Genomic DNA, 27,714 nt, shown 5'->3' on the forward strand with positions numbered 1-27,714 from the left:
GGCAGGAGGCCTGAGGAAGTGGGTGGTCCTAATAATACATGTTCTTATCCCACCAGCCTGCAGAGGTAGAAAGTAAATTAGAAATGGATAGTCTGTTCAAGTGGATAGGCAGGGTCTCAAAGATCAATCCTGCAACTTACTTCCAGGGTAGAGTCTGATGAAAAGTTTCCGCACCTCATCATACACCCAGATGAGAATGGCGTGGGGCACAGCCACAAACCAGTATTGAGGCCTAGAAACAAAAAAGGGATATGAGCCTGAACTCATCGAAGGGAGGGCCAGACCCCACCAAGGGGCAGAGGCCTCCCAGTTCATTTTTCTCATGAAAAGAACAGAGTCTCAGTGAAAAGAACAACAGATCCATGGGTTCACACAATGTGAAACTGGAAAGTTTCTTATTTAACCTGGATAGTGGCCAGTAGAAGTAGCATCTGCCTTTGAAATAACTGGTTAGATGAGGGTAGAGATGAGATGGCAAGGTGTGTGAATTCCATTTTCTCTTTGGGCAAACTAGCAGATCAAAGACTCTGACTAATACAGTACTGACTCGATTTTATCTCTTTTGAAAGACTGGAGGAGAACCCCACTTACTCCCTTCAGGTTCTAATGATTTTTTTAGGCCATGACAGTTCAGAGCAGGGCTAGCCCTTTCCTCCCCAGTGTCAAAGGAACTCACTGGAGCATGGTGAAATTCAGGGCTGTGATGCTTCCAAGACCGTAGGAGAGGATCAGAGCGATGATGATCTGGGAGGCAATCGCCACCCAGATGACTTTATTTCTACAAGAAACATTAAAGCATGAATATTCTGAATTCCCATGGCTCAGAACCACACACCCAGTGCCTGTGACATAAATGCCTTGCATGGTATGGTGCCTCATCATCTGGGAAGTGAGGTGGGATGCAGGTAGTACCTGAAGAGGCCCTGTTGGAAGATGGAGTTCCTCCGGGTTTTCCTGATGATCAGATCTGCTATTTGTTGAACCATAATGCCAACAAAGTAAGCTGTATAGCCTGTCCACTCTAGGTACTTCCTCTGGTAATGTGTCTGTCAGGACAGAAGAGAGAAAACATGAAGTTTCTCCCCAGGAGAAACTTCAGGGAGATTTCAATGCAGTTCTGTGATGCCCTACTCTCCCCACCTCCCTGAAATTGAGAGATTAAGAAAGGATCAGTATAGGTTTTTATTTGTCTTTTTAACCAACCAAGCAGGAAAAGTTGATTTGGACAATTGCTGGACTGGCTACTCTTCTGTAAAAACATGACCTTTATGCTTTGCATTCTAGAGATGAGGCAAGTCCTGGCAAAGACCACAGCAATGCCACTCAGGGGCTCAGAAGTCCTGTTAACTTAGAAAACTTTCATCTTCTCTGTACCACTAAGGCTGTCCAGGGAAATTTAGCTCTGTGTTGCTCAGGCAGGGCAGTGACAGGAAGGGAGGAGCAGGAGGGCAGGGAAGGCAGAGCCCCCTCCTTACCCATTCTTGTCCATAGCTATCTTCCAAGTTGTTCACAGAATCCTGCTCCCATTCCACCCGGAGGTTAATGAGGATGCTGGGTCTGAAGCCCTCCTGTGCATACACGGTGAAGTACACAAGAAAAGCTCCCAGGGACTGCATGAGGCCTGAGGGAGTGAGAGTAAGGTATACATTCCCCAGTGACTTCAGAACTGCCCTGGCCTCATTCTCCTTGTGGTTCCTCCTCCCACCCCAATCCCATCCCATAAAGAAAAACACAGCTTCCGACTGTGACTGGGTGGTCCCCTTGGTGACAGGACATGTTCTCATCATACCGATGTGGAGATAAGAGTATAGGGCAAGCTGCTTGTTCACCAGTCGATCTTTCTTCTTGTGGCGAGGCTTTCTGTTCATAATGTCACTTTCAGCTTTCTCATAAGCCAAGGCGATGGAAGGAACCTGGAGGGGAGAGTCCAAGAAGCCCAACCCTTAAACACTGTGCTCCAACCACAGGATGACAGCAGGGGTACAGTCTGGGACTTGGGTGTGGGTGGGAGGGATGGTGGAGGGTGGTGGTGGGTCTATCCACATCTATCCAGGATGAAGGCAAGGAGGGGGTGTTTTCTGTAGAGAATTTGAGAACAGTCAGCTTTTATTATTATTATTATTATTCCTTTTTAGATTTTATTTTATTTTATTTATTTTTAGAGGGGGAAGGGAGGGAGAAAGAGAGAGAAACATCAATGTGCAGTTGCTGGGGGCCATGGCCTGCAACCTAGGCATGTGCCCTGACTGGGAGTCGAACCTGCGATGCCTGGTTCGCAGCCTGCGCTCAATCCACTGAGCCACGCCAGCCAGGGCAAGAACAGTCAGCTTTTAAAACCAATCTGCTTTCCATCATCACCATGTGCTGACAATTCTATACAATGCAAGTTATAAGTCACTTTGCCCCTCTGGGGTGGATTTCTCCTACCAACACCTCCCCTATTGGCATGCCCTTGGATCACAGTGGTTCTCTCCCAGAGCACCACTCTGGCACGCCTATTAAAAGATATCTCAACAGACCCACCCCACTATAGACTTTCTGATCCAAAAGGTCCTGGCTAGGTCCAGAGACTGCATTTCTAACAAGTTCCCAGGTGGTTCCTGGACGATACTGGAAGAATTACTGCACTGAAGAAAAACGAGCAAATCTAAAGAGCCTGGACATGATCTGACTGTAATCTCTGGGGATCTCAGTTCCCCTCCAAAGTATAGCTATCTCCAGTCTCCCTGCAATGTGAAGGCTGTGTAAAGCAGGGAAGGGGCAAGGTGGCAATTTGCAGGGCTGTGTCCTCAGTGTGAATCCAGACTGCTCCCTGCTGCCTTTCCTCCTTTGCCAGTGTAAGCCAAAGACACATGCACAATGTCACAAAGATTTTTTACACACATGCGAACTAGCAGAGAGGAGGGTTTAGGTGGTAGTATGGTAGGTCAATGTAAGGCTTTATAACTATGGCTTCTTATTGTGTTGTGGCAAGGGGCCTCCAGATCACAGATCCTTTACTTAAGAAGGGAATGCCATGGGTTATCACTTTAGCCATTGAACCCCCAGTAGCACAGGGACTATCTTGGTGGCAGCTGCATCTTCTCAAAAGAAAAGAAAGCTGATCCTGACCAATGGCATTTTTTTTTGAGGGTGAAGAACTCATGTTTGAAAAGCTCTTACAATGAAATGAGGTGGTTTTAATTTCCAAACATTTGACAGGTCACTCTAATCTTTTGCTTTGAAGAGTGGTGGGCCAGTAGTATTGGCATCGTGGAAAAGATCATTAGAAATGCAGAGCTTCAGGCCCCATCACTGAAAAGTTTGATAAGCATTGATTTAGTCTTTCTCTTTATCCTTGGAGGCAATGACTCTGAAGTTCACATGACCTGGGGGTTTTATCAGACCCTGTTCCCTGTAGTGTTACTTACGATATCTGTGCCCAAATCAATGAACAAGATGGTGATGGTGCCTATGGGCAGGGGTATTCCAATGATGATGTAGATCAGAAAGGGGCACAGCTCAGCAATATTCTTGGTCAGGGTGTACGCTATGGTCTTCTTGAGGTTGTCAAAGATCAGGCGACCTAGGCAAAGATGTTTCTCCTTATAGGGATGGCTTTTCCCCCAGTTAACCACAGTTTTCATGAAGATCACTTGGAGGAAGACTACTCACCTTCCTCCACCCCAGTAACTATGGATGCGAAGTTGTCATCCAGCAAGACCATGTCGGCTGTATTTTTGGCAGCATCTGAACCTGCTATCCCCATGGCAATCCCAATATCTGCCTTCTTTAGAGCTGGAGAGTCATTCACTCCATCCCCAGTCACAGCGACAACTGCATCCTATGCAGAGGGACGCAGAAAAAAATGGGAGTGAGCAAGACAATGGGGTCACAAGTCTGACAAGAATACTGTTTCTCTTTTGTTTGGAGGATGGAGGACAACTGGAGTGGAGACAAAGGGCTAAGTTTGGGTTTTGGAGAAAAGATAAAGAGATGGGAAATCCTAAGTCTCACACTGTGAACTCAAACAATACCTGTTTAAATAATTAAACCAATGTGTGTGGCAGGCGAGAGGGACACCATTAGCCCTCTGTATCCACAGGTTTCCCATCTGATTCAATGGAGGATCAAAAATTTTTGGAAAAAAACCCCAGGAAGTTCCAAAAACTGAAACTCAAATCTGTCATATGTCAAGCACTATGCTGATGCCACAAACATGAAGTGATGTGTGGGTACATCCTGCTGTAGCCTCTGTTCAAATGTAGGTTATATGAAAATGTAGGTTACATATATGTAAACAGGTTATATGCAAATAATGCTCCATTTTATATAAGGGACTTGAGCATCCATGGGTTTTGGTATTGGCAGAGTAGGGGTGGGGGGTCCTGGAACTAATTCTCTGAGGACACCAAGGGATAACTGTATATTTTATATCTTACATTTTCATTTTCTGTCTTACATTTTAAGTCTTTCTAATCCCATACCTACCATAGTACCAGTTGCTTCACTGTCAGAAAGCCCTTTGGAGAGCATGCAGCTCCATGTTGGAGGGTCTCTAAGTAGGTCAGAAGGTCATCCCAAGAGGTAGCAACGTGAGGTGATGAGGATGGTCAAGAATTGTCTCAAGAGGTTGAAAAGGCATGAAGCCATGACCTGGGAATCACTGTCCTGCACTTCCTCGCAGGACAGTGAGGGACTGGGAGGTCCTCTGACCACTGCTGTCCACCCACCTGCCTCTGACAGCCCTCCACAATGATCAGCTTCTGCTGGGGAGATGTTCGGGCAAAGACAATTTCCGAGTAGCTGGTTAAGACCTCATCCAGCTGGTCCATGCTCATGTCCTTCAGCTCCATGCCGGTTACCACTGCAGCTTTAGCATCCCTAGAAAGGCCAGAAGGAACTGGGTGAGGCCAAAGGTTGGATCTTTGGCTGAAACACTGTTCTGGGCAGGATGTGGGCTGAAGCCTTTTTGACTTCACTGGGAACCCAATGTCCTTGACACTCAATACTTAAATAGGATGAGAGAGTTTTTGAGTACTGGGGACACTTTGGTCTCCATTTCAAGACAGTAAACTGAGGCTAAAAAAAGAAAGCCATTTTTTCCAACAGGAATAACCAAGTAGTCTTTTCCTAGTAGGATTGGGTGAGAAGTGGTACTTCCTGGGCTATATTTTACTTAACAAGTAAATGGAGAATTAAAAAAAACTCTGCCTGTTTACATATTTTGGGTCCTGGAATTCAGCCAAAACATGGGTAACAATTCCCTGTTATTGTGTATTTCAGATTTATAGAGTATCTACTACGCAAAGAGCTGTGTAGGAAAAAATGTTTTTGGGGGTCTTATTTGAGGAAAACTTTTCTGATGACTATAAAAAGGTTCTAGAAACTACTGATCATTCACATCTGATTCTGTTATCCTCTAATAAAATTCTTTAAAGGCTTTCCACTGTGCTTAGAGCAGACCCCAGGTGTAGCTGGCAAGGCCAGGTGCAGCCCCTGTTATTCAGCCTCATGCCCCCAGTGGCTTTCTTCTCCAGCCCATTGGACCACTCAGTTCTGAGCCCACACACCCTTTACTGTTCAAATGCCTTCACTGGTCTTGCTGCCCCACCTTCCCTTCACTAACACTCCACATTTCAATCTTAAAATCTCAGCTTAAACACTGAGCAAAGCACTGTGCGTCTTTTTCTTTACATCTTTAAAGTTTTGAGCTTTTTTAGGTCTGTTTTTTCCACTGGTGGTAAATATTGGAATTCTAGCATTTGATTCAAATCACAAGTCTTCTAAGTACTGATAAGAAAATAGGAAAGTAAGATAAGAAGGAAAGGGTGGTTCCTTTCCCCCAATAGCCACAAAAATCCACTTATTATATGAGCACGAAGCTAGAATTGATAGAGTAGATAACTGAAAACATTCACAAAACTATCCACCCCACTTTCCTGTTTAGTGTGTGACTTGTGTGAAAATGTATAATTCTATTATTTTAAAAAATAAAACAAACAAAAGCTCTAAACCTGTGTTTCATAGATTAATATTATTTCTACAAAGGAGAAGACACTTAGATTTCACATATGGTTGTTGTGCCCACAGGCTGTAATTCTGTTTGGTTGCTTTAATTAGTAATTTTTTGGCCTGGTGATAATTTATTACCTGACAGCTCTGTATTCCTAAAAGGCATGAATGCTTGGATAAACTGCAAGAGGTTCACTGGTCTTTCCCTGTTTCCCTCACATGCATGAAAGTATAGTAAAGCCAATGACATTTATTTTCACAGTGAGACCTGGAGTTCTTAATCATTTAAATTACCAGCTAAATCTCTCCGTACTGCCAGCTCCTCTGTCCCCTGTGTCTCCTTTATTGTGCTCGTCATAACATAATCAGTTTTGACTTTCTGCCACTCTTGTTAGATAGCAAGAAAGAAAGCTCCCCCAGGGTGGGGACAGTGTCCAGTCTGTTACTCTAGTTCCAGTGGCTAGCAAGGTGCCTGGTACAAAGCTGGCACTCAACAATTGATTATGGAAAGAATTAACACAAGGGAAAACCAAATCTTTCCTTAGGAAGCTTCCATTACATTTACTTCACCCTGCCCCCTGCCAAAAAAAAAGAAGTGTACACAGCCCCAAAGGTTCTTAATACTCCCGATTATACAACTAGATCACTGGCAAGTCATTTCATATTAACTCTTTGTTTCAGTTTTTCTCGATGTAAATTAGGCACTTAAGTTTTCAGATCTACTTTTGTGGTTTTTGCAATTTTATACAAGGAATCCATAAAGGATAATTTTTAAATTATGAATACAGTGCCTGGTACATATCAGGTGGTAAGTAAAATGATGAATGAATGAATGGATATGAGTTATTGAAGAAACCAGCCTAGAATCACCCTGAGAGAGTGTCTGGCAAAAATGGGATTTACTCCAAATTGTACAGCTCTTTTGAGCCAACAAGTTCCCACTGAACTTGAGTTTCTGCCACATTAGTTCTGTGGTTACTTACTGTTTGTTAACTTGCTCTACAGGAATGTGGAGGCGTTTTGCAATGTCTTCCACAGTCTCACTATTGGCTGAAATGATACCTACACTCTTGGCAATAGCTTTAGCTGTAATTGGATGATCACCTGTAACCATAATGACCTAGAAAACAAACATGGAGGATGATGAGGGACTGGATAGCCAGAGTAAGGGCAGTTCAGTATTACCTACTCTGCCATTACCTGGTAGAACATGGTTTGTGATGACTGGTCAGCTCTTACAGAAAATTCTTGATCTTTAGATCAAAGATACAACTGCCTTTTAAGGACACACTGATCCCACTGGATCAATCCTTGCTCTTAAGCTTCTTGCATTTCCTCCTTTGATTAAAAGAAGCCCTTTCCCTATGATGTTGCTGTGTTTGTGAAAGGGCTGGGACAGGCTCACATGGCTTCCACAGTCTTGAAATTGACATAGTAATGGAGTGAAGATTTTGATTTAGAAATCATGAAGGCAAATGGATTATGGAGGCTGAACCTCCAGATATAGTAATAAAATCTTTTATTGTCTATATACTCTAGGGCAAAATATGGCTACCTCATGGCACAGGGAGTGAGCTTGCTTCTCACTATAGTTATGATTGTGGTTCATTCCACATAGACACAATTATTTTGCTTTTATTGCAGTTACTGAAATATTAGTATGATGACAGTAGAGATTTTTAAACAGGGAATTGTGGTATTTACTTGAAAAGACCTAAATACTGACTATCTCTTCGGACAAACATCCTTAGGAAGGAATGCAACATCCATGGAGGACTTCTTAAATCAGGAAGGTAACTCCCACCTTGATCCCTGCATTCCGGCATTTGGTGACTGCATCTGGGACAGTGGACCGAGGAGGATCAATCATTGACAAGAGCCCCACAAAACACAAATTGGACATGGGGAAATTCATGGTGTCGACATCAAAGGAATAGGTTTCTGGAAACTTGTCTGCTGGCAGGTGGAGATGACAGAAACCTGGAATGGGCATGAATTTGGGAGTCAGTGAAACTAGGCTACAAAATGACATGAAAAAAGGAGGAACATTTTCACACATACCCAGTCCTTTACTCTGTTACCCATAGAGTCTACCAGAACTCATCTTTCAGTTCCATAATGCATGTTGTTTTTAGCAAAGAAATGGTTCATCTGAAAATAGTTCACATGCCATTTAGGTTTTCTGTTATGTTTTAAGGTTATGAAGACTGTGAGGGGATAGCCTTTACTTCTGAAGATGTCCCAGTTGAGTGTGGGGACAAAGACATAAAGGGAAAGGCATAACAGAGCCCGGTGAGCATTACTGAGGACAGCTATGCTCCAACCACACAGGGAGTCAGGAAAATCTTCACCAAGGAGGTAGTATGTGAGCTGACTCTTGAGAGAGGCATTAGGGAAGATTGGGGGTGGGGTGGAAAGACCATTTAGGCAGACAAAGTAGTTCATGCTACTGCACAAAGGGGAAATGAATCTGGGGTATCAGGGGAATGGTATAGAGCTCAGTCTTTAATTGAGCTAAGTGTGAGGGAAAGGCCACAAGGAGTAGAGCAGAATCATTTGTTATTCAGATGGCACCTGGCTCTCACAGGCTGAGGTGAAGGGATTCCTGTGTCTGGCAGGATTTTCAAGATCATGTGGCTTTTTCATTAGCTTTCACATCAAATTTATTCTTATCATGGCCCACTACATTACATGTTTCAGTAAAACACAGGATCTAAGAGGTCAAACATGAGGTCTCTAGAGTGCCTCTAGTTAGATGAGTATTAATCTTGCCCTGAAAAGACTACCTGGTACTATGGGCTATTTGTGGCACACCTAAAGCATTATCATCTCATTTATATATTTTACTTGTTTTACAAACTCAAATATCCTTTAGAAACACACATTCCATGGATTCCATCTCTACTGGCAAGAACTTTCATGATGTCTAATGAGCTTTATCATTGACTATGAACTTGTTACCTTGAATTCACCATCCTGTAGTTCATAGGTGCCACTCTGTTGACCCATAATTGTCACATTAGGGCATACTCTGTGATATTACTGAAGTGATCACAATTTGGATCCTGCCACAGTGGTTTTATTTCTACAGTTTCTTCTACCTCTAATGACCCTTGTCTCTGTTATTAGTAGTATTGTCCCCAATCACTAATTTTAAAATGTTTAATATTTTTAAACCTTACTTTTCTCCTATAATTAGGTGATAAGTCTTACTAATTTTGCCTTTGAGAAATCTCTGGTATCTGACCTGTCCTTCATGTTCCCACTGCCTTAGATCAAATTCCTGTCTTCTGTCACCTGAACGAGGTGACCCAGGATACTCTGCTCCCTGATGCTGCCAAGTATGATCCTTTAGAAAACACTGACTCTAATCAGTTTATTAGCTGCAAAGTCTCCAGTGGCTCTGCTCTGACTATAAAATGAAACCCAGTTCCTCGCCCAAATAAGTTCTCCATAGCTTGACCTCCAGTCTATCTTTCCAGTCCTACTTCCCAGGATAACATCATCTCCTCTGTCCTGCAACACTCCACACTGGTTCCCCGACAATGTTCACACCCTCCTTCCTTCTACCTCTGGGCCTTGGCCTATGTTGTTCCCTCCACCGTGAATCCTATCCCTTACTTTCCTTCAAATATTATCATTTAGGGCCCACTTTAAATGCAACTCTTTCCATAGGATCTTCCCAGATTTTTCTGACCTGGCAACAACCCCATCCTCATTGCTGCTATCATGTGGTATTCGCTTATCTGTCTACCATTCTTCTTCCTGTGAGTCCTGTGGATGCCCTAGCTACTCTGCTGGATTGTCAGCCTGTTTCATCTTGTGCCATGATAAGGTACTGAAGAGGCAACATATAAGTCTTCTTCCACTAAGAGCTCACCCAGCACGCGTTCCCCTAGACCTCCCAGCTCCATGTATGCAGTATGGAAGGCCTCAGCTGTGCTCTTATCCAGAGGCTGCTCCTGGCCGTTGACCATGATGGTGCTGCACTTCTCTAAGACCTTCTCAGGAGCCCCTTTCATCACCATGAGGAAGCGCTTGTCAGTGGTGTTGTCTGTCTCATGTATGGAGAGCTGGGAGGGAAGGAAGTGAGCATAAGTACTGCATGCTAGTGAATCATGACACTGTCTCCATTACTGAAGGCCTGAACTATACAGATCTTTTAATTAGCACCATGATGGGATGAAACAACCATTTTTCTTGCTGGGCTACTTATCCTTGAAATGTAAGGGAGGAATTCTATAGGCAGGTTTTCTCCTTTTCATTTTCTGGCCAAGTGATATGCAAGAGACCTGGACTCAACTATCTAGTCCCAGCCCAGCAGGGCACTCTGAGTACAAACTAAGTGGTTGCTTGAGGGGGAACAGATGTGGCTGTCAGCTTGTGACATCTTCTGCCCTGAATAAGATCTGCAGGGGTGCCCACGGGGGTCAGGAACTGTAAGCCACCTCATCTCACCTCCTATCTCTACTTCCCTATTGTGAGCAGCAGCCTCTTCATCTCCACATTGTTCCACTTTTACTACCTGGATATAAGAGAAAATGGTAGGGGTATGAGGAAGTGGGAAGTCTCATGTTGAGGCTTGCAGGAGGAGAGTTAGGTAACAGGTATTACAATTCTTACACCAATATCCTTTGACCTAGTAATTCTACTTCTAGACTCATCCTAATAAGATAATTGGCTTAGTACGTTGTTGGTGGGAATGCAGACTGGTGCAGCCACTGTGGAAAACAGTATGGAATTTCCTCCGAAAACTCAAAATGGAACTTCCTTTTGACCAAGCAATTCCACTGCTGGGATTATACCCTAAGAATCCTGAAACACCAATTCAAAAGAGGCTATGCACCCCAATGTTCATAGTAACACAATTTATAATAGCCAAGTGATGGAAACAACCTAAGTGCCCATCAGTAAATGAGTGGATCAGAAAACTTGGTACACTTACATAATGGAATACTACACAGCAGAAATAAAGATGGAGCTACTACCCTTTGTGACAGCATGGATGGAACTGGAGAGCATTACGCTAAGTGAAGTAAGCTAGGCAGTGAAAGACAAATACCATATGATCTCACCTATAAGAGGAACTTAATCAACAAAACAAACAAGCAAGCAAAATATAACCAGACATTGATATAAACAACAAATGGACAGTAACAAGAGGGAAGGGAAGAGGGGGATAGTGGCAGAAAGAAGGGGAAGGGTAGTCAAGGATCATGTATAAAGGACCCATGAACAAAGCCAAATGGGGGTAGGATTGAGGATGGGAGGTGAGGGTGGGTGGGGCAGGGAAGAGTGGTGGTGGGGAAAATGGAGACAACTGTACTTGAACAATTAAAAAAGAGAGAAAAAAGAGTTTAGGAGAAAATTTTTTTTAAAACATAATATTGTGAAAATAAAACTTAGACTAGATGCTCTGTTTTAATAGAACTAAAGCAAAGAAAAAGAAAAAAAAAGATAATTGGGAAAAGTGTGAAAAAAGGTATAGAAGATAGTAAATGGCTAACTCTTACATATCCCTTATTATATACCAGGTACTCTTCTAAGCTCTCAGAAGAAATTTCAGAAAGCTGAGACTTCTGGCGAAGATGGAGGTGTAGGTAGATATACTTTGCATCCTTGCACAACCAAAAGAAGGACAACAAACAATTTAAAAACAAATAATAATACTCTGGTTTCTCTTCAGATTGTATAAATCTTTCACCTTTTAAAAACAAAAATTAATCCAGAACTGCCAAAAAATCAAACTGTATGAAAGTTTGACAACCAAGGAGTTAAAGAAAAAAATACTCATACAGACTGGTGCACTGAGATAAAGAAAAATAGCCCAAATAAAAGAATATCAAAGAAGATCAAAACTCTAGAAAAAAGAACTAAGCAACAAGGAGATAGCCAACCTATCAGATACAGAGTTCAAAACACTTGTAATTAGGATGCTCACAGAAATGATTGAGTACAGGTGCAAAATAAAGGAAGAAGTGAAAGCTATACAAAGTGAAATAAAGAAAATTATACAGGGAACCAATAGTGAAGGGAAGGAATCCGGGACTCAAATCAACGATTTAGAACAGAAGGAAGAAACAAGAATTCGAAATGTGAGGAGAGGCTTAGGACTATCTGGGACAACTTTAAATGTTCTACCATTCAAATCATAGGGGTGCCAGAAGGAGAATAGGAAGAACAAGAAACTGAAAACTTATTTGAACAAATAATGAAGGAAAACTTCCCTAATCTGGTGAAGGAAATAGACTTCCAGGAAGTTCAGGAAGCCCAGAGAGTCCCAAAGAAGTTGGACCCAAAAATGAACACACCAAGGCATATCATAATTAAATTACCTAAGATTAAAGATAAGGAGAGAAACTTAAAAGCATCAAGAGAAAAGGAGACAGTTGCCTACAAAGGAGTTCCCATAAGGCTATCAGCTGATTTCTCAAAAGAAATCTTGCAGGCAAGAAGGGGCTGGGAAGAAGTATTCCAAGTCATGAAAGGCAAGGACCAATATCCAAGATTACTCTATCCAGCAAAGCTATCATTTAGAATGGAAGGGCAGACAGAGTGCTTCCAAAATAAGGTCAAGTTAAAGGAGTCCATCATCACCAAGCCCTTATTATATGAAATGTTAAAGGGACTTATCTAAGAAAAAAAGGATCAAAAATATGAATGCTGAAATGACAACAAACTCACAACTATCAATAACAAACTAAAAAAAAAACAAGAACTAGTTGTTGCAAGAACTAAGCAAACAACTAGAACAGGAACAGAATCACAGAAATGGAGATCATGTGGAGGGCTATCAGGAGGGAGGGGGAGAGGGGAGAATGGGGGAAAAAGGTATGGGGAATAAGAAGCATAAAGGGTAGGTACAAAATGGATAGTGGAGGTTAAGAATAGTATAGGAAATGGAGAAGCCCAAAAACTTATACATATGACCCATGGAAATGAACTAAGGGGAGCTAATGCTGGAGGGCAGGGGGGTGTTGGGTAGAGGGGGATAAAGGGGAGGAAAAAAATGGGACAACTATAATAGCATAATCAATAAAATATATTTAAAAAGAAATTTCAGGAAGCTGGAGTATTTGAGATAGAATTAATAAGTTTAAGAGAAAAATTCTACCATTTGGGTCTGTCAGTTGATTCTAAATCAGTTCTTAGACTTTCAGATATCAGACATGAGTACAATTAAAAAAAATAGAGGGCAAACATAGATTTGCCAGCTCTTTTTTTTATTCATGGCCAATGAAAGACATTAAAAAGCAACCAGCCAACCAAATCAAACCAAAAGGAAACCAAACAGAAAACCTCCCATCTACTATCAGTCTCATTTTCTCAAAGATAGAGCATTTTAATGTTTAAAAAGTAGGAATAATAAACACATATAGTTCTGCATGCTTATAGTTACTCATGTAATTCTCAGAACTGCCCTAAGGCTGTATGTACTCTTATCATCTTTTCCAAGGCAGGAAGCTCAGTGTGGAAAGGTTAAATGACTCATGAAGGTCACACAGTAGCAGGTCTCTGCTGGGGTGGGGGGGTGGAGGAGGTTTAATTCAGGCTGGCAGGTGTGAGACCCACCCTGATCATGAAGGACATAAAGGATAATCATTTAAATGAACAGATTCATCTTCATATAAAATTTTATAAAACATTGTCCTAAAAATCCAATTTGCCATAAACTACTCAAAATCTCTTCATGGATCAGCCTCAGTTTGGGGAATTGCTATTTTAAGGTCAATAAGACATAGGCTTTCCTTTGTTTCCTTCAGTTGACCGAAAACTTCCAAGGTCATGACATCCAATGCTCAAGGGTAGAGTTAAAATGGCACCAACAACATCCAAAGAGGTGCTTTGGCCTTATCAGCAGAAACATACACAGGCCCTCTTTTCTTTCTGGTCCCAACTGTGGTAGCCCATTTTCTCCCTCCATTTTTTATACATGAGACCTCATGGGACCTGCTTTTCCTCATTTTTCATATGACAAAGGAAGTTTTTACTGGAATAGATGAAGGATTCTGAGTCTTGTTCCTGACTGCAAGGCCATCCAACCTACTATGAAAGAGCATAGACTCCCTACTGTGAAAAGCATGTGTGAGTCCTGGCTCTGGCCCTTACCAGCTATGTGATATAGCTCTGGACCTTACTCTCTACCTTACAGAGCTGTGACGAGAATCAAGTGATTTAATACATGTGGACGTCAGCACACAGGCTATGATTACTATTGTTATTTTAGGATTGTGACTCATTCACTTTCACTTAAGTTTTGAACAAGAGATCTGCTTTCCTGGTTTTAATGTTTGACATTGCACAATTTTGCTGGTTGTCTATTTGGCTAACTGCAGTTCTTCATTGGTGCATTATCCACAAAGATATTTGCAACAACCATTTCTTTTCCATCTAAACAAAATGACAGTGTAATCACCAGAAACTTTGACACAAACATGGCTATGCTATTTATACACTTTAGTGTTAATGCAAAGACAAAGTCATAATGGCTGTCAGTGCTGGACTCTACTGGAAAACCCATCAGCAGCAGGACCTTGGGCTATATACACACTGCTATTTGTCCAAACATGGGAGGACATGGGTGTTTGGTTTTTGGCCAACCCTGAGTTAAGAGGAGATATCCAGGCAAGAACAGCCATTTTCTTCCTGAGAAATGAGTAGAAGAAAGATTCCTATGAGGCTGAACTGGAAAGTCACATGGCTGGCCATTGGAGATACTCCTTACCAGCTTGGTAAAGAGCAAGGATTTGTCACATGGCCTCAGCAAGGCTGTTCTTCTTCTGAGTTATGAGGTAGAAAGAGCATGTTCTCAGGAACCAAACAGATGTGTGAAAACTGGTTGTGACACTTTGATGCTGGTGTGAGTCTGGTGACATCAACACACTCAGGGGCCTGTTTCCTTGCCTATAAATTGGGATTAATTAGTCCTATTTCATACACTTATGTGAGGATCAATGAGACAATGTATGTGAATCACCTGACACAAACTGAGGGCACAGTTAGCTGTCCCCCCTACTCTCACATTTCATTTGCCCTTTGGGCTCTGGCCGTTGTCCCTCACTTGTGCTAGTCACCCCACAGGGGCATGTGCGTGTGTGTGTTTGTGTGTGTGTGTGAGTGAGAGTGTACATGAGTATGCCTATAATAGACATAGATTGTTCCAGGAGCAGCCTGGCCAACCAGATTCTTTTTGTCTACCTGTTTCAGGCCAGCAAGGAAAAACCTGTTCCAAATTTACCAGACATCCAGCCCATCCATTTTGGAGGACTGTTTTTGAAATCAAGTATCATTCAAAATCCGTACTAACCTAAGGGTACTTACAGGTAGAAATGCTGTTCTAATCATAACATAGATTTTCTTGTGAGGAACAACTCACCTGAAATTTGTTGGTGGAGTTAAAAGGGATTTCTGCTACTTTGTGGTTTCTTTTTCTAATGTCCATCACATCACCCAAAACCACCTCTGAGAATTTCAAAAGAGCAGTTTCTGAGGCATCTCCAACCACAACTCTCTGAAAATCAAAAGAGATTAAAAAATATATATTTATGCAGCACACAATCTGGTTCTTTCAAGATTATTTTCTATGAACCAACATGTTGCCTTACTAATAAGCTTACCATCTAGCTGGAGAGACAAAACAATGTCACACATTTGCGACTGAGTTAAGATCATGGTAAAAGTGTTAAAGTGAGCCCTGGCCATGTGGCTCAGTCGGTCAGAGTGTTGTCTTATGCACCAAACGTTGTGGGTTCTATCCCTGGTGACTGATCGATGTTTCTCTCACATTTCTGAAGTCTGTCTGTCTGTCTGTCTCGCTCCCCCTTCCTCTCTCTCTAAAATCAATAAACATATCCTCATATCCTGAGTGATGCCACCTAGTGGCATTAGCAAATCTCAAACTCAGAGCTCTGACAGCTAATCGGTTTCATGAAAAAAGCAGTTAGGAACTAGATCTTGAAAAGAGAGGAGAAGAAGTCAGAATGTCACAAATGGAGGCAAGAAATGGAAGACTTCTGGCATAAGTGCTGGAAGGACAAATGGACATGGAGGGCCCTGAAAGGCAGGCTGAAGTATAAATTTGAGAAGCAGTAAACAGAGAAGCAAAGGAAATTTTTAAGCAAAGTTAGGTGACATTTTTCATCTAATGTCATTTTTAAGGAAAATTAGTGCCATGCAAGAAAGACTGGGGGAGATATAAGCCAGAGTTGTACAGGACAAGTACGAGGCTGGCACAGTTATTTAGATGCAAGGTATTGGTGGTAATAGAAATGTAAAATTATAGATATTTTGAAGCAAGAATGATAGCATTTTGTGAGGAGAAAGTAAAGATGGCTTCTAAAAGTTTTGGCCCCAATGACAAGTAAAATGGTGATGTCACAGAAAAAAAGAAAAATTGGGACAAGATTTGTTGAGAGTCTAATAGTCAAAACTTCTAAGTGGAAACACAGCTAGCTGGGGATCCATGCAGTTGGGGTGACAAGTTAGAAGTGGACATAAGGATTTGAAAGACAGCAAAGTAATTGGCCATGAAGATAACTGATGAGCAGATAGAGAAAGAAAAACAAACAAAAATACACAAAAATAAAGAGTCAATAAAGAAAACAAACAGCAAATAGAAATGCCAGGGGGACATAGATTCAGTGACTCATTGGGAGGTAGAAGGAGAGAGAAAGAGAGGGCAACAGAGGGAGGAAGTGAGGCAAAGGGAAAAAGGGAGCTAGTTCATTGCATATTCCAATATTCTAAGATCCCTCAGAGCATCTGCTGCCAAGAAGACTGTGTTCTAAGATCAGTCCTTTTATTTCCATCCAATTATATTTTAAAATTCAGTGGATGGTATTTATGCAATAAAAATTTTTGATCATATCTACTTATCTGATTAAGTCAGGAAAGTAACTAAGGGCACATTCATTTTCTGGAATGAGATAAAATTTTCAAAGGATTGAGAGCAATCTGTGACCTTTAGACCTCTCTGTGATGTTGCAAAGCTAGTTAGAATGAAGGAAATCTTCTGCAGGTCTTGGGAGCAGGTCTTACTCTTACTAGTACAAGCTTCCCTGTGTAGGAGAGCTTAAACCTAGCATCAAGTCAGAACAAGGAAAGTGACTTCAAGTTGGCTGTGGTTTAAGACCGAGCGATGCAGATGCTTTACCTTCATGATGGGGACACTTTCCTGTCCTGGTCTGAACTCAGCTCGGTTACACAATGCAATTATCTTTGATAAGGAAGCCCAGGTTCCAGAGCTTTGATCAAAAGTTTGCTCTGGAAAAAAAGAAAGCACAGGGGATGCTGTGGGTTCTGGGCCCACTCTCTACATCCAAACTATTCACACAATTCTGAGACTACACACCAACCCTGCCACACTTGGGGATACCCTTCTGCTCCAGTTCACAGGTTTGGGCCAGACTGTGCTCCAGAAAACTTACTGGAATGGTCTTCACTGGTGTCAGCCACGAAGATCTGATTATCGAACCACAGATGGGCCACGGTCATTCTGTTCTGAGTCAGAGTCCCTGTCTTGTCTGAGCAAATGATGGAAGTGGAACCCAGCGTCTCCACTGCTTCCAGGTTCTTCACCAGGCAGTTCTTCTTGGCCATCCGTTTTGCTGTCAGTGACAGAGTCACCTGGACAGAAGAGAGAGAGAAAAACACATTTGAATGTAAGTACAATAACAAAAATTGCTAGAACAGGACTACTTTCAAGACAGAGCTACCAACATAGAGGCAGTGGCTGATAAACCCTACATGCCGCAATTCTTCTTATTAAACATGGGATACTTCTTTTGTCCCTTCACCCCTTGAAAAAAACTGATCCTGAGGAAGCCACAGGTAACAAAGCCAAGCCAGGTTGCTATGGTCCATATGCATGTGTATTATAGAGGGAGCTTTGGCTGCCCACACTCTGTTGGGAAAAAGGGTGAATACATAAAGTTTGTGCCAAAAAGCTAGTCCCAAATGTTCACTTTTTGCTTTGGTGAATCAAGCAGTGTTCATATTTTATTTTAAGAGGTCCAGATTTTAAAGGTTCTTAGCTCTCTCTTTTAAACTCCCTGATCTCAAAGGTTTCTTTGGGCTCAATTTCTTCAAATTACTACCTTCTGGAATCAGAAGAGACCTGTAGTCCAGATACTTCCTCTGTCCACCTTTGCTGAGGACAACAGCAGGCCAATGATCTGAAGCTGCCTTATTACCTGAAACCATGGTTCCCTTTGTTTAAGGATAAATTGATTGGGCTTTACAAAGGGAGACCCACAGCTGAATTTGGGGGAAGGTGTAGGAAAGGGCCAAATTTCTCTGAAGAAAAAAGGGAAGGAATTTGTGCATCTGTGTGTGTCAGAGGAAAGAGAAATTAGGTAAAAAATGTGCCTAAGTTCCTCAGCTGTAGAAAATGCCAAGGAAGTTGTGGAAATGTGAAGAAGGCATCCAACTGCTCAAAAATCTGTGACTGGTGTTTTGAGTCTGTCTAACCTAGATTTTTTTTTCCCTTTGTTTAAGGTTTTATTTATTTATTTTTAGAGAGAGGGGAAGGGAGGGAGAAAGAGAGGGAGAGAAACATCAATGTGTGGTTGCCTCTCAGGTGGCCCCCACTGGGACCTGGCCTGCAACCCAGGCATGTGCCCTGACTGGGAATCAAACCAGTGACCCTTTGGTTCATAGCCCGTGCTCAATCCACTGAGCTACACCAGCCAGGGCTTTATCTAGATCTTAAGGGGCAAAGTTACATGTGCAATTTGCAGACAGAGACCCTATATGAAAATAGAAAGTTTTCGAGGACAGTGCATTCAAATATGAACAACCTCATAATTCCTTCTGTCCCTCTAAGAAATATTCAATTCAGATTGTTTCCTGGTTGTCCTGACAGGGAGGGAGGGTTGATCTGAGCTGGAGGAGACCCAGAGTTTTTGGTGGGAGCTCCCCCAGCATAGAAGGGTGGCATGTATTAACATGATCAGGGGACAGACCACTTAGAAGCATGGACTCACAGTGACAGTGGCCAGGAGGCCCTCAGGCACATTGGCCACAATGATACCAATGAGGAAAATGATGGAGTCCAGAACATGGTACTTCATGGACACTGCAATGATGAAGAAAAGGACGCCAATGGAGACGGCCACTCCTGCTACGATGTGAACAAAGTGCTCGATCTCGGTGGCAATGGGTGTCTTCTCATTCCCGACTCCTGAAGCCAGTGAGGCGATCTGACCAATGATGGTGCGGTCACCCGTGTTGATGACCATGCCAGTCGCTGTGCCTACAATTGAAATGGACATTTTATTCCAAAAGTCCTCAGCTAGGAAAGGACCACAGCCTTCATTTGCCTCTCTTTTGTTGGCTTACATGATCAACTAGCACATGACATTCCAAAGGCCAACATCAGTTCTCTAGGCCCTGCAATTTCAGGTTTTCTCTTGGACAATATTTGTATAAAACATGGAAAGAGACACAAACATAGAGGCTGATGGGCTCCTGAGAGCCAGCCAGACTTACCTTCCAGGCAGGTGGTAGAATAGAAGCCAATGTTCTTTGTCTCCAGGGGGTTGTTGTGGGTGAACTCACAGGAGCGGGGCTGGGGCTCAGACTCCCCAGTGAGAGATGAGTTGTCGACCTAGATGAAATTGTGAAAAGGTTCAATATGAAGTACTGTGTCTCCTGACACAGTTACACTGAGAGCTGGAAGGACCACAGAATGCCAGCCAGTTAGCAGCCTGATCCTCAGCCCTGACACTTGCCTTGCATCCCTGGGCGAACAGCAGCCTGATGTCTGCAGGGATCTGATCCCCTCCTTTAATCTTCACTATGTCCCCCACCACCAGCTGCTCTGCAGGAATGATCTTCTTCTCTGAATCTCGAATGACAAGTGCTTGCTGCAAAAGAAAATGTGATAGACACTTCAGACTTGCAATGATGCTGACACTCTTCCAGCTACTCCTTATTCAAACTCAGGTGGCAGTCAGAATGGCAAAAGATGAAACAAAAGACTTTGACTTGGGCACGAAGACCCTAAGAACTATTTTTTTTTCTTGAGAAGGAGGTCCTAGTGATATTCTTGGACCCATAAAATGTACTGTGGGCAGATATAGCAAAGGGACAGCCTGGGTCTGACTGAAAGGGATGAAAACTCCAGGCTGGGATGTCAAGGAAGAACCCTGAAGGTTAGACCAAAGGGTTTAATAATCTTGCTCAGGTCAGGAAAACCTTACTGGAGGGGGAGGTGAATCCCCCATTCATTAGCACAAAAGATCTCCAGAGTCCTGTCTAGCTGGTAGCTTTGGAGCCCTGGGACTGTGTGGTTTTCCTACTGCTGATAGTGGTGCACAGGTCTCCCTAGAGGACAACTACCAGGGTCTTTCTGGGGACACAGGAACAGTGCATCTCCCCCCACTGAGAGCATTCTGGGGCAATATGCAGTGAAACTCAGCAGTGGCAGCCAAGATGGTCACAGGTTAAAAAAAAAATCATGGGTTGATGTCCTTGGCTACCAGACTACCTGAATGACTTTTGTCTGAGCAGCTAGCTTACCACACCTCTGAGCAGTAACAGATGATGTGCAATAAATAATGTTTCCATCCTACTATACTCTTGACTAAGCATTTTCTTGTCTCTTACCTCATTGATCATCTCAATCCCTGAGGAAATGGGGGTTCAGAGAGATTAGGTCATTTGCCCAAGACTTCTCAGAGAGCAAAGGATGGAGCTTGGCCTGAGCAGGAACCCCGTGCTTCCAAGGCCCCATTCTCTTCACCTGAAGTCACACAAAGGCAGGAGAGAGACAGCTGCCACTCACCTGTGGACTCATTTTACTGAAGCTGGCTATGATGTTGGTGCTCTTAGCCTCTTGGTAGTAAGCAAAGATCCCTGTTAAAATGACGACCAGAGCGAGCACGGTGCCCAAGTACACCTGGGTCAGGAGGAGAGGCACTGGTCAGAGAGAGCAGCCTCAGGATAAGCCAGACCCCAGGGCTAGAGCTCTCCACAGGAAGGCTGAGAGAGATAAATTACACCAGGCAATTGTGTCCTGGTGTAATTTATAGGCCACAAAATGTACTCATTAGAAGACTATAATACAATGATTTTTAAAACATTTATATAGTTGTTTATTGAAGTTGCAACAATCACCACAATACAGTTTTAGACCATTTCCATCATCCCAATAAGACCTCTTATGCCCACTGGCAGCTTCCCCACTCCCGCTTCCAGCCCTAGCAACCAGTGATCTGCTTTGTTTCCAAGTTGTGTCTGTTTTGGGCATGTCATGCCAATGGAATTGCAGTATGAGGCCCTTTGCATCTGACTCTTTTCTCTCAGCTTCATGTTGGCCAGTGAGGTTTTGTGGTTTGCTGCCCGGTCATAAGCAGGCACACGTGCTCCCCATGTTAAAGGAAGATAATTAGATTTCAGGAGACAGAGCCCCAAAATACTTCATATGCATATACTCTTTTTTTTTTTTACTTAGGAACTTACAATGTTTCTCTTCCTCTCTCTCTTTTTAAAATTCATGTTCATACTGCTTCTGAGACATCAGGAAGTCAGATATAATTTCTATTTTACAGCTGGGAAAATAATTGATTTTCTCAAACCAATGCAGCGATTGGTCAGTGGGAACCTCTCGATTCCACCCAGGGATCTGCTAATGAAAGGCCTCACTTATGAATCTGTTTTTCCCTGCTACTAATTCAGCAAAACCACACAGGAGACCCAAGTGCCTTACATTGTCTACAGATGAGGATTTGTCGTTAGAGTACTGGATCCCATATGCAATCCAGCACAGGATGGCTCCCACCCACAGAAGGATGGAGAAACCCCCCACCATCTGCTTCAGAAACTTGATAATCTCTGGTGTTTCCTTGGGAGGAGAGAGGGTGTTGGGCCCATCCCGAGCAAGGAGCTCAGCAGCTTGGGTGCTGGAGAGACCCTGAAAAAGGTGAACAAAAACCAATAGAATTAAGAAGTACAAACTGTCAGTTACAAAATAGTCAGGGCAGGTAAAGTACAGCATAGGGAATATAATCGATAGTATTGTAACAACTATGTATGGTGCCAGGTGGGTACTAGACTTATTGTGGGGGGGAGGGGAATCACTTTGCAAGTTATACAAATGTCTAACCACTATTCTGTATACCTGAAACTAATAAAATATTAAATATCAACTATAACTGAAAAAAATTAAAATTAAAACAATAAAAAACAAACAAACAAAAAAACTTATACAAAATTAGACACTTTTTCTGCCTTGAGTTAGACATCATACTTCTGCAAGTTTTGGGGAGGAGTTATCATACCCAGGGAGGACCTGGGAAAAGTGGATGATGGCTCATTTTTACTACCTTCTTAAAAGGAATATTTAATGCTTAATGTCAGCCAGGTGGTGTTCTCCACATATTTACTCACTTTGTTTTTCAAAATAATCCTCTGAAGAAGGGACTACTATTATCCTCAGCTTACAGACATGGAATTTGAGGCATATGGTGTTTAGGTCACCATGATTCGCGACAAGGCATCCCAGAGCTGGACCCAGAGCTGCTATATTCTTTCTGCTAATGTGGTTGTTTCTTAAAAATTTAGCCAGAAATAGCAGCAATCTGGCTATCACATCAGCAAGTCACTAGGGTGAAGGGTAATGTAGTAACATCCAGAAATACTGTCTCTTCTGGAACTTTGATATGGCATGTGGCTGATTTTTCATCTTTAAGTCTTGTGGTTTTTCTGCTTTTCTAGATATTGACCCTAAGTTCTAAGTTCTTGTTCATCTTAAGACTTAAAAGTCCTACCAACCTGAGGCACACATGGCCAGTCACTTCTTGTCAGAAGCCCTTCATTCACAGGTGCATGGAACCTCACCTTGAAATCCTGAACTATCATCCACAAGGTTTATCCCCCAAAACTACATTTTATAGAGAAAGTCTTTTACATAACTTCTCTCCCTAATTATGTTATAAGCAGTTGGAGGTAAGGACCCTGTCCTTCTTCATCTGTGTCTTGTACAGGGCCCACTGCTTTTTCTGCAACAGAGGCTCACACAGTTGTTGAATAACTGGATTTGGAGTTGCCAGCTAGATATCATCACCCCTTTGCAATTCCTTCCCCAGAACCTCAAACTCACCACCACCCCTCCCCCCCAATGCCTTCTCTAATCTCTTGCTCCGACCCCCAGTAGGGCCCAGCTTACTACCTGACCCCCTGCCCACTTTTCCTCCTCAGCTGGATTAGGTATTTGTTAAAAAACTTCAGTGTCATGGGGAGAAAAAGGAGACAACTGTACTTGAACAACAATTTTTAAAAAGTATGAAAAACAACAACGATAACAACAACAAAACCTCAGTGTCTCCTAAACCTGCCCCTTCCTTCCTGTCTTACTGCTGCTTCCCTGATTCACATGCTCACCTCACAGTCCTGTATTCTTCTAGACCTTCCATTTTCCATTTAGAAATGAAATGGGTATATATATGTACCTCCATATTGCTCTATATTTGTTTTCTCCCAGAATTGGTAAGAAAACCAATCTTACCAAACTGTTTCCTTATTTAGAAATTATGCTCCTTATATAATTAATATAGTTCTTATTCCTTAGTTTAATATGAAAGTGCTGGAAAGTTCCACCAAAATTACCTCTCTCTCTGCCTGATTTTCTACATCACCTTCCTCCCCATGCATTCCACGCGTTATGTCCTACCTGCCCCTCTGGATACTCTGGCAACTTAAATCTAAGCCATCATCCTATGTCCCACTGGTCAGAATCCATTGCTCAGCATGTCCTGGAGACCTCTCAGTTGACCTCTCAGTGGAATGGAGTAGATAATATACTTTCCTGTGCTTACTCCATAAGACCAGGGCTGCCTGTTTTTCTTTGCCCCTCTGACTGTTGGTTCAGTGGGTCTTTTGGTTGACTTGAATGGATGTAGCCAAAAGCAAAGCTTTTGAAATTTGAGTTGAGTTTGATTTCACAAGGGAAGAAGTATCTCCGTGGTGGGAGAGTTGGGAGCTGCCTAGGACCACCACTCCTTCTTGGAGGAGGAGGAGGCAGACAAGCAGTGTCTAAGACTGTCACTCTGGACCCTGCTTTTTAACACTGGTTTTCCCCATTCTTTGATCATCATACTTCCTGGACACTGGGATTAAAATAAACTCCGACCATGACAATGAGCAAGCATCTGATCTTTTGGGGGAGACCATAGTTTTCTGTAGTCAGTCAGAAGAACTATATAGTCAGCATACAGCTCAGCTGAGGATCTTGACCAGGGCCTTGGTTCAGAACACCATCTCCTGATGCCAGCCGCTCTCGGTCACCCATCACGTCATTCTCAACATTGGTGCTATAAGTCACTCATCCTGAAGGTGCCATCCACTCTCCCACACATCCTTTGCCTTTACAGTCACAAGGCTGTTCCTCCCAATCTGAGTTCCCTCATGACTTACCGTAACGATATTTGTATGATATTTATTTTCTAATTCCTTATTGCTGAGCTTGTGGTCATCCTGAAATTCATGGAGAGAAGAACAGAGTGAATTAGGTTATTCCAAAGATTCAAGCCCAAAGCCCTGGCAAGCCCCATAAGAGCTGGGAGTGGCATAGATGATGGGAGAAGGGCCAGGAAGTATGGGAGTAACAGACATAGCCCTAGGTGCCCAGTGATCATTGCAAAGAGGGAACGGAGGGTCCTGCTACAGAAGAGGCTTGTCCTGATTCAGGGAACTTTCTGGCCACCTTGGAAGAGTCCAGACTCAATTTGTCATTTACCACATAGTTTTTATGAACAAAGCATTCCACCTCAGTCTGAGCTCCAGCACATGTGACTCTGAATCTACATGGTGTCAAGGTACCAACTCATATGTGAATGTGGCATCAGTGGAGGTCGATAAGGAATATCAAGTAACCACATATCACATGTTGTGACAAATTCAGGACCCATGCATGACTTCTCTTATTCAAGTACTTGAGACTCAGGTAGGTCACTGATTACAGACACCCTGTACTTTAAAAACCTGCCATATAATACCATTATGACCTATACTCACTAATTTTACCACAGGACCATTAGACTCAAGCAAAGATTCTCAACCTAAGTATCATTGACATTGTGGACTGACGACTCTATTATAAATGACTTCCACTTACCAGCATGTCCTTTAGGCCCAGGACAGAGTCTTTATGCTCTGATGATCCAGAACAAAGATTTATACTGTCACTGGGACCAGACCCACTTCTTCTTTTAAGTATATGCAAAAGCATCATGTTAACAGATTAGACTTTATGATTAAATATTTTTTTGCCATTCCTCAGCCAGAATCTGCTTTGCTCATTCTTTCATCAACTGAAGATGACATTGACATGTGGATTCAAAGGATTAATACACATTGTCCTGGCTGGTGGGGCTCAGTGGAATGAGTGCTGGCCTGTGAACTGAAAGGTCACTGGTTTGATTCCTAGTCAGGGCACATGCCTGGGTTGCGGGCCAGGTTCCCAGCTGGGGGCGTGCAAGAGGCAACCAAGTGATGTTTCTCTCACACATCGATGTTTCTCTCCCTCTCTTTCTCCCTCTCCTCTCTTTTCTCTAAAAATAAATAAATAAAATCTTAAAAAAAAAAGAATCAAGACACAGCTCTGTGCACTGTGTGCTAAGCTCTGGACAGATACAAAGAACAGGGAACAGATGAATAGAGCCACTGTTTGCATGAATGGATCTGGGCTTCAAGAGGCTCCACTGGGAGGCTGAGCATCTGTCCCCTTGTCCTTGGCTTTTGGGATGATGATGCTGCTGAAAGGCAAGAAAGGGCTGGTGGCTGGAGCACCCTCTGCTGGCCAGAATTGGAATAGCACAGGGCAGCACCCGAGGCTGGGCTTGGGTTTTTTCAGAAGGTGGGCTACTTTGGCTCTCATCAAGGTTTTAATTTGCTGGAGAAGTCAGAGTGCAAGGGCATCCAAGCACATTGTCCAAATTATAGAATTATTGGGAAGTGGGGAACACTGACTAATCTTGTGGAAATGATTTTTAAGTATTACACATCTACACAAATGCTTAAGAAAGCAGATTCTCATGTTAATAATACACAAGCAAGTGACAGAATGGATATATTTTCATGTTGTATGTGGCAATTTCAAGGAAGACTAGATATGCTTTTAATCCTGAATGCTAGAGACACATAGGAAATAAGAATGACTATCTATTGTCTGATGCTATTCGAAGTCTTCCTCCTGCTGTATTTCATTGAACCGTCTTTACAAGTCTAAGTGGTAGGCATCCTTTTTCATTCCCATTTTTCAAAATAGGAAAAAGCTTCAGTCAAAGTCAGATTTGAGTTCAGGTCAGTCCAACCTCATGTTTGTGTTCTTAAATGTCTATCAGTATATATACACACAAATGCTTAGTATGCTGCTCTAAGTTTTTCCAGCTCTTCAGGAGAAACAGGAAGCCCTGATGTGTAGCATATGATTATTTCCCACCATAACCAAATTTTAAGCTATTAATGGAATGTCAAGATGTTGGTCAGCTTGTTAAATTCCTGAATATTTAACCACTGGCTCTCTAGCCACCTGGAGCCTATGCCACTACCGTCTGCTCAGACAATCATAGGGCTTTAAAGTCTGCAATGAACTTGAGTGCAGAAGCTTCCCCTTTGGGACTTCTGAGACAAAATGTCATATTTCATCTGAGGCAGCCTTTTTCCATGGCCAAAGTCCTTCCTCAATTGTAGTAATATTGTACTTCCATAAAGCACTTTAATTACAAAATACTCTTATTCTTTTCTAACTTTTCCCCCTCACAGACCCATGCAAACTGTTTATTTCCCATAAAGAAAGTGGAGCTTCCATGAAGCCAGGTAGATTTTCTCAGTTACAGGTAGAACTTTAATGTGGTGTAAGGTCTTCTGACTCCAAGCCCATCAGTCTTCTCACTTTCTCATGGGTGATACTGGCCAATAGTTTCTTACATCTCACTGAAGTAGCTGGAAGGAGAGTGGTTTGGGACAAGCCTGTGGGGACTGGAATCTCAGTCCTTTCCTGAGTCCCACCTGGGAATGCCTACAACCATAATGCAGGAATCCTGCAGAGGCCTGACCCCTGGGCCCATACCTTTCTTTTACTCCCCTTTAAAAAACAAACAAACAAACAAACAAAAAACACAAGGAAACAATCTTACAGGAAAATTCAAAAACCCTTGGGACTGCTTTTTCTTTTGGAAAAGGAAGGTTATAGGGGCAGGTTCCCAGTAAGCTTCCCAGGGAGGACAGCACTCAGTGGGCCCCTTTGGTTTAAGGGCCCAATTCACTGACCAGATCAACTTCTTTCCTCAGCTCTTCTTTATGGTGATTCTTTCTGAGTTCCAAGCAGTTCTCCCGTAGGCCCCTGTACTTCTTGTCATCTCCCTTGTCTGTTTGCTCCATGTCTTTAGCTCCATTGAGCTCTACAGAGTAAATTCGTGGTGTTTTCTGAAAGAGAAGCAGATGTGCAGTGTTAGCCCCTGGTGGGTTTTCTCATAGGTTCTCTGATGAGAGTCAGGGACTGCCCTCCTAAAGGAAGGAGCTAGACTGTGAGGAGGTTCCTCCACCTTCAAAGAGCAGCTTCCTAGCCCACTCTGCCCTCTCCTTCCCTCTCTTCCTGTGTGAAGGGCAGGCTGGGGAAACCCTTCCTGGGTGGGGGGAAAGATAGGATGTGATTTCCTCACGTAGAAAGAACACCTCTTCCAAGGAGCCGTGGGGTCTCTCTAGGACCTTGTTCCCCAT

General features: G+C 42.8%; 1 protein-coding gene across 1 annotated transcript; it reads right to left on the reverse strand.

Moving 5' to 3' along the window:
- On the reverse strand, positions 1–27,714 carry ATP12A (ATPase H+/K+ transporting non-gastric alpha2 subunit). The gene is made up of 23 exons (XM_045844775.1): positions 27,657–27,714; positions 27,265–27,452; positions 24,409–24,468; positions 21,704–21,907; positions 20,780–20,893; positions 19,725–19,859; positions 19,483–19,600; positions 18,978–19,285; positions 17,421–17,619; positions 17,147–17,256; positions 15,371–15,505; positions 9,875–10,067; positions 7,799–7,974; positions 6,978–7,114; positions 4,713–4,863; positions 3,655–3,823; positions 3,411–3,565; positions 1,790–1,913; positions 1,476–1,621; positions 913–1,046; positions 677–778; positions 141–232; positions 1–57 (listed from the first exon to the last, which is right to left on the reverse strand). The coding sequence occupies exons 1-23, from the start codon at positions 27,712–27,714 to the stop codon at positions 29–31; spliced, it is 3,237 nt and encodes a 1,078-aa protein (XP_045700731.1). The 3' UTR covers positions 1–28.

This window comes from Phyllostomus hastatus, unplaced genomic scaffold (genome assembly GCF_019186645.2).
Source record: "Phyllostomus hastatus isolate PE091 unplaced genomic scaffold, TTU_PhHast_1.1 phas_contig_41, whole genome shotgun sequence".
Lineage (NCBI taxonomy): Eukaryota > Metazoa > Chordata > Mammalia > Chiroptera > Phyllostomidae > Phyllostomus > Phyllostomus hastatus.